General features: G+C 36.1%; 1 protein-coding gene across 1 annotated transcript; it reads right to left on the reverse strand.

Annotated features, from left to right (window-relative positions):
- Window positions 1-2074: 2074 nt before the first annotated feature.
- Window positions 2075-4012, reverse strand: GIMD1 (GIMAP family P-loop NTPase domain containing 1). Its single transcript, XM_034442255.2, is given in 3 exon segments — window positions 2075-2420; window positions 3621-3733; window positions 3736-4012. Coding segments are annotated over 3 exon segments (651 nt in total). The 3' UTR covers window positions 2075-2159.
- Window positions 4013-7990: the final 3978 nt, after the last annotated feature.

The following is a 7990-nucleotide window of genomic DNA, read 5'->3' on the forward strand; positions in this document are numbered from 1 at the left end:
TAGATAAGGAAGTTGAAGGAAGTTCCTGAAAGAAGGGAATGACAACAACGTCTGTACTGTGGTGAGAAAACTGAAAGAATCTATTAGTAACTGGGAGTCAGACTCAACTTGAGAAAAAACATATACCAAAAATACACATTTTCATGGTTCATTGCTTGTATAAAACTGAAAAAAACATTAATTAGAGCTATAGATAAGTGGTAGATGATGCATGCACGCCCATACCCTTTAGATCATTTTGTAGTATCTGTAAGCAGGGTTGGAAACTAGTTTGGAACTAGGATCCCCACCTCCCAAATTCATATGTTGCTAATGCATGAAAATGAAGTAGACTCTAGTGAAATTTATTACAGTAATATATTAATGCCCTAGTTCAAATGATTCTAATATTACATAGCATAGAGAAATGGTCCATACATGGTCCAGAGAAAAAATGGAAACACTATAAATAACTGATGAATTTCATCGTTGGGACTCCTATGAAAGCAATTACAGAAGAATTCTTAAGAAATAGATAAAATACATTTTCTATCATTAAAATCCATTTAAACCACTGAAAGGAAACAAAAGACTAAAATGTTGCTGAAAATTAAATTTAAAACCACTTAAAATAGCAGCTCTGTGAAATAGCACTTTAGCTCCATGTCCATGTAAAGAATGCTTCATCTTTGGTGCCATCTTAAAAAACAAACAAAGTGTGCACACTATCCAGTCATCTAGAGGCTCGTTATTCTGTCTACAAGCTTCATCTCCACTCTCGGTCCTTACCTATTGAGCAGGAGCCCCTCTGAAGGCTCCCATACTGAAGACACAAGACAAGTAGATACTGTTTCTGAAAACAATCCCAAGGATAACTTGGTCTCATAGAGGGTTTATAGAAAAAAAGCAGAACTTTGAATTGTATTCATAAATTGTATTAATAACGTGTCTCATGAAGATTCAAAGTAGAAACTGACATTGAATCAGATGCCTTCTGTGACTCAGACAGTGACTCTACTTTTTGGGTATTCAAATTTCAGTCTTTTTTTATTATTTTTTATTATATTTTTATTGTTAAAGAATAACAGGAAGAAAAAAAATACAAAAATCAATAATAAGGAAAGAAAAAATTTTTTTCCCCCAACGTGCTATACAAACGGAAAGGAAGTTTTAGGAAATTGAAGTCTTCAATTCTTCCAGAAATCTCTTTGATAAGGTACTGGTGCCTATTCGTCCAGTCTCCCAAGTGCAAAGTCCACAAATGGTTGCCAAGTGTTCCAAAAAAACATTTTCTTTGTATATACCACTTCTAATTTTAATATCACAAGTCAATTTATCATTTAATGCAAATTTCCATGTTTCATTATACCATTTGGTATACCATTATACCAAATTTCAGTCTGTTTCATTTTTACCCGTCCCTCATAAATTCCACATTCTGAGTGTGAATGTTCAATATGTTTTCTGCTTGGCTTCCAATGTTCGTATGTAGTTGGGTATAATGACAATGCTTCTTCATAAAACAAGGGATTGTCTCTGCCATCAGTTTCATGCATATATGAAAATAGCGTGGTTCAATTAGCATAGTAGAATCTTTTGCCAGCACACGTTTGATGGTGCATCTCAGTGATGCTGTATGGAACTCACTGGAAGTCTAGGAATACAGTGTAACTGAATGCAGCTGACAGATCTGAAATGGCCAGAAGGACTACTATTTAGTTCAAAAGTTATCCACCAAGGTGAACAATTCAGTTTCAGTCTCACACCAGGCTTGAAATCCGTTCAGAAATAAAGGAGATCAAGGAATATATTTTAGAACTAGAGTGATGTTATCAACATGTTAGTATTAGCTAATATTAATATATTTTTAATGTATTGAAATATATTTTCTGGAAATGTAGCTTGATTAGTGCACAAAATATAGGCATTTTAAAACCACCTTGAGAGTTGAATATATGAAATTTATATTTGATTCTGGATACACTGGGTGAAAATAAGTAGTTTTCTATAGGATACTACAATCTGATACTATGGAAATTGAATCTGAAAAGAATAACTATCTCAAAACCCCATTGTGCGGTGCTTGGGTCTCGAACCCTGGCTGTCAAAAGAGTAAATTATAAAAGCAGCAAAGAATTCAGAATTTGGAAATGGTAAGTTATTTAAACGTATAGCATTGTTTATTTCACATGAAGGGTCTGGAAACTGTTTTGTTTTAGAAACTCCATAATTTTTCTTAATGCTTTTAGGTTTTCACGTTTTAGAAACCTAGCGTGATTGTCAATAAAAATGCATTTTTGTTGAACTAACTGCATTACTTTATGTAGTGTGTCTGAGGCACTATGCAAATATTTGTCTATAGTAAATGATGATTTTTCAATCTGGTCTGCATGAGTAAATAAAACGACAGTGTAAGTCTTCCAATTAGGCCCAAGGAGTTCCTGCAAAAGTAAAAAAAAAAAAAAAAGAACATTGGCTTAATTAATAATTATTTTACATACATGATTTTATCTTTTTCAATATATAAGCCAACCATTGATCTGCAGTGGAATATTCCTACCTCCTGCCTCTTATTGTTGGAAAATCCCAACCCTTTCAAAGGAACTTTTGGGAAGAATAGATTTGGTAAAAATAAGAATCCAAGTAATTGTGTGATTCTGTCTAAACCTTTGCTTGCAAAATTTGATTTAACTCATGATCACTTAACAATTGCCTAAGCAAGACATATATATTGGCCAAGCTATATATATATATATTACTCTGAACTTTACAGGAAAAAGGATGCAATAAAACTAGATTAATAGAGTAAACATTTAAATTTATCATGCTTATTACTAGGCCTCCTCACAATGAACATGCCGTCCTGTGGTCAAATTGAAGATTATAGTGTACTAGCATACTTTTCACAGTTCTATCAGGCCATGTTCTATGTTAGAATTTTAGTCCTTGGAATCCAATTGTAAACTGCCTTTATTAAAATCTGTATTTGTTCAAATCTATCACCACATATGGGCAGAACATTTTAGTTCAGTGCAAGAACTGGATTTGGATGAATTCACATATGCACATCTCAGTTTTTAAATTCATAACATTTTAGTTTAATTCCCAGCCCAGTGCAATTTCTATTGTAGTTTGAAGTTAAGTTCTCTGAGCATCACCATCTGGTGATGGGGCAATATATACAGTACTTTTCCGAGTATAAGACACACTTCCCCCCCCTCCCAAAAGAGGGTGGAAATGTCGGTGTGTCTTATACACTGAATATGGCCATTTTTGGCCTCCCGAAACCCCGCCCTGCCCACTTTTCCAAAAATAGGACACACAGAGGATTTGGGAGACCTGCAGAATGCTCCTGGGGGTCAAGGAAGGCAAAAATCGGACACGTGGGGGGTTTGAGAAGCCAAAAATGGGCCTTTTTTTGCGATAACGGCCCCATTTTTCACAAAAATGGGATGCACAGAGAGTTTGGGAGGCCTGCAGAGTGCTCCTGGGGGCTGGGGAGGGCAAAAATCAAACATACAGAGGCCAAAAACTATTTCTTTCCTTGTTTTCCTCTTTGAAATCTTGCTGCGTCTTATACACCAGTGCATCCTATAGTCTGAAAAATACAGTATATAACTCTTATTTCTCATGGACATTACCTCAATCAGTTGTATGGTGGGAGTTTCCTCTTCTTCACACAGTACAACATCAGCTCTCAGAACCAAAAGTGCCAAGTGCAGGCCTTCTTCTCCAAAGTGCTGAGCTACAGCATTTTGACGTCTTTCTGGATCTGCTCTTTGCTGAGGCTGCTGTGAGGATATCCAGGAGTGTCCAGCACACGGACTTGCACGGTTAGTGCTCTTCCTTGCTGACGCCCAAAATCTGAAATGTTACAGCTGCGGCCTAGGTGGCAGGATGTAGTCACAGAGCATGGAGAAAGAAAACTTGCAAAGTCTGTGCTGCCCAGAAGAGTGTTTCCTGCTGCACTTTTCCCACTTTGTGTTCTTCCAAGCAGGAGGAGATTGATCCTCATCTTGCTATTGTCAGACATTGTATTTCCCTCTTGAAATTCCTACGAGATGAAAAGTGAATAGTAACATCATTTAGCAAAAGTAGCAACACTATACAGACATTGCTACTACATATTGGAGCTAAGCTTAATTGGTTAGGAAGACCACTTGAAGAAGGAAGCGATTGAATTGCCATTCGTAGGAATTAAAACAATAGCACTAGACGTTGTTCCACAATCTTTGAGCAGATGTGTGGATCTCTTTTTTCAACATTACATTAGTTTTTTTAAAATATTTAACTGCTTGCCCATAAAGTTACTTACCTACATTAAAATAAAATTCCGAAAAAATACCAAATGATTACAGGACCATATCTGGATCAATAAAATCTTCATTTTTTTTATACCTACAACAAAGAAAATCTGATGTCTAGCTTTCCAAGTACATTTTTAGGGAGTCCAGTATTTTTAATGAATCAACTTAATCTCAAATCCATAATACCAGTTTATCATTTTTAAAACATGAAGAATACCTTTAAAGTGAACCGGGCTGTTCCAAACATGAGCTAAAGGACCTGGTTATTTATGGGACCGCCTGCTACCACCAATAGCCTCCCACCGACCAGTACGCTCCCATAGAGAGGGGCTCCTCCGGGTGCCGTCGGCCAAACAATGTCGACTGGCGGCCCCCAGGGGGAGAGCCTTCTCTGTGGGGGCACCAACTATCTGGAACGAGCTCCCCCCAGAGATACGGAGGATCCCGGATCTGCGTACCTTCCATCGCACGCTTAAGACCTTCTTATTTCACCAAGCCGGCCTGACCTAAGTCTTTCCCCTTTTTAAATGGAAATTTTAAATCTGGTTTTAAATTATTGGGGTTTTAAATTTGTTCAGCCAAATTATTTAATTCGTTTTAATCTATTTTAAATTTTGTATTTATATGTTTTATTTCATGGCTGTTCACCGCCCTGAGTCCTTCGGGAGTAGGGCGGTATACAAATTCAATAAATAAATAAAATAATAAAGGACTGAAGTCCCCAACAATGCCTACTCTAAAAATAAATATTGTCTAATTTCATAGAGATATGTTATGGGTTTTACTTATGTCACAGATTTCATCAAATAAGGGAGCATCTCATAAATGAAAATATTGCCAGTGTTGTGAACTGGGAAGACCATATTGAAGTTGGGAAAAATTCCAACTTTAATTGGTTTAAAGAGATAATCCTTTTCTATAAGACTTTCTAATGAAATATTTCGTCATTTATTTTTAGAATAGAATTTTTCCAAATAGTTAAAAATTTGTGAATCTTATTATTTAAACCCAATATTTAGCACTTAGCACTTAGACTTATATATCGCTTCATAGTTCTTTTACAGTCCTCTCTAAACAGTTTACAAAGTCAGCTTATTCCCCCCAACAATCTGGGTCCTCATTTTACCCACCTCGGAAGGATGGAAGGCTGAGCCAACCTTGAGCTGGTGAGATTTGAACTGCTGAACTGCAGCTAGCAGTCAGCTGCAGTAGCCTGCAATACTGCACTCTAACCACTGCGCCACCTTGGCTCCATTTGCTACAATATGATTCCAATATATTTTCACTGCCCACGCTTCTGGAAATAAAATACCTTTCTTACTATATGTTGTTCCAAGAACTTGCCAAGACTGCAAGAGAAATAGATAACTTTCCAGCAGAGCATCAAAGAATAACATTCTACTATATTTTCATTCCATCTACTAATAGCTCATGAAATATATGTCAAATGATATTTTTGCAAATGAGATAATTAAACCCACCTTCCTCAAATGGCAATCTTAAATAGCTAAAGAAAACTTTGGTGGTCTACTATTCCTAAGTCACCTATTGATCTGAAAGAGATCATGTATTTCCTTAGTATTAACATAGGAATACCTCTAGGAACAGAAATTAAATCAGGAACAATATTCATTTTTGTAGAAAAGGATTAACTCACTGAGTGCAACCATTCCTTTCTCTTATCTCCTCCTCCTTTTTACCCTACATCTATATTTATATTATTCTAGGCAAAAGTGTTCAGAATACTGGATTGCCAAAGTCAATGTGAAGTCTGTGTAGTCCTTAAAAAAAATATGTGCAGCATCATTAAGCAGCAGAAGGCAAACTACCAAAATAAATGTGGCAGACACATTAGATATTCTAGGGGATCATTCAACATCACAAAAATGCTCAGTAAAACCTGATCTAGTCTTTTGTCTTTTACTCTTGAAGAGCAATGAGGAATACATTGGAAGCTTCCACTTCTCAATTTAAGTATCCTAGAGTTCTTCCACTGAAAATAGAGATTATTTTAATTTAAATTAGTCATATGTATTGCTTATTCAGGGCTTACTGGGCTGATGATTAAGAAAGTGTACTATAAATTATACACACATAGTCACATATTCACATATGCATTCTACACACACACTCATTTTTGTTTTGTTTTGTTTGATATATATGCCGCCCTTCTCCGGAGACTCAGGGCCGCTTACAATGTGTTAAGCAATAGCCTTCATACTTTTGTATATTTATACAAAGTCAGCTTATTGCCCCCACAGTCTGGGTCCTCATTTTACCTACCTTAGAAAGGATGGAAGGCTGAGTTAACCTTGACCCTGGTGAGATTCGAACTTGCAGTAATTGCAGGCAGCTGATGTTAATAACTCATACACACACACACACCATTCTGAAAGAAGCTAGCCCTTAATTTATAATCACACAAGAAAACCTGCCTCCTGAACATATTCTCAGTAAATCTTAAACAAAACTCATGTTTAAAGCACTGCATTTAGGGAAAAATATCAATATTCAGTTAGTAATAGGATCAAGCAGCAATCTGATCCTCAGGTACTGTCCAAAGCTTACTTTTTCTATTTTGCCATGAGGTTGTGCTCTGCTTCAGTCTTGTCAACCTGTACTTTGAAGCAGATCTTGATAATGTACCACTGTGAGACAGACACGGAGTCTTTATCAAAGTTAATGAATTACAGAATGATAGTTATTTAGAAATTATATGAGTGGCCAATCTGTCATTTATAACTTCTTGTCCGTAAATTGTTAGCATGAATTTACCTGAAAGTAATTTTTCAGCCAGCATTTTCAATACTTCGATGGTTCGTCAGAGCTGTTAACCTTAAAGAAGGGAGCTTTTTTTCCTCTTTTCCTTCTTCTTTCTACTATTTTTAGTTATCTGTTTTTTTAATATATATTTTACATGAGTAATAATATCTATTAATTTTCCCCCAAAGCAGAGTAGTAACTTACAATATATAAAATTAGATTAACGACTACAAATATAAGAAATAAAGAACAAAATGATTCATGTTATAAACAGAATTTAATAAAGATTAAAATGGTTCTTAAAACAAAACAAAACAAAAAAAAGCTTCAGTTGACTTGGCTTACTTAGGAAACAAATGCCACAAAATATTAGAACTCTACATCTATATACTAACAGAATCTTGAAAGTTTGACAGAAATTTTGACCTTTCCTCCATTTTGTGTTTCATTCTCATGCTTTCCTGTTTTCCCAGGTAAAGTCATATTTTACTATTACTACATTTATGTCGGAAGAACATACCAAGGTGCTTCCAAGTTGAAAGGATTAGCTGGTGACATCAGCATTGCCTAGGGGATGCCCTGGTTGGGGGGGGGGGCAGGGTGCCTTTCAGGTTTCTGTTATTTTCCCACCAAGTAATGGTACCTATTTACTTACTTGCATTTGCGTGCTTTCAAACTGCTAGGAGGGCAGGAGCTGGGATAAATTGACGGGAACTCATTCTGTGATGTGGCTTGTGCTTGACCTCTGAATGTTCTTCTGTCTCAGTATTCTAACCACATGAGCCTCAGAAAGCCCTATATTTTACTAATGATAATTATATAATTTCTCTATGGTCTTCTCTATACTCCTCTACATCAAAGCACAGACACTGACCAAACCATATTTCAGTGTTTGGGGTGATATGAGGGGAAAATATATAGTAGGCTGGTCTAGAAGCAAT

Source organism: Pantherophis guttatus, chromosome 8 (genome assembly GCF_059756535.1).
Source record: "Pantherophis guttatus breed Tessera chromosome 8, ASM5975653v1, whole genome shotgun sequence".
Classification (NCBI taxonomy): Eukaryota; Metazoa; Chordata; class Lepidosauria; order Squamata; family Colubridae; genus Pantherophis; species Pantherophis guttatus.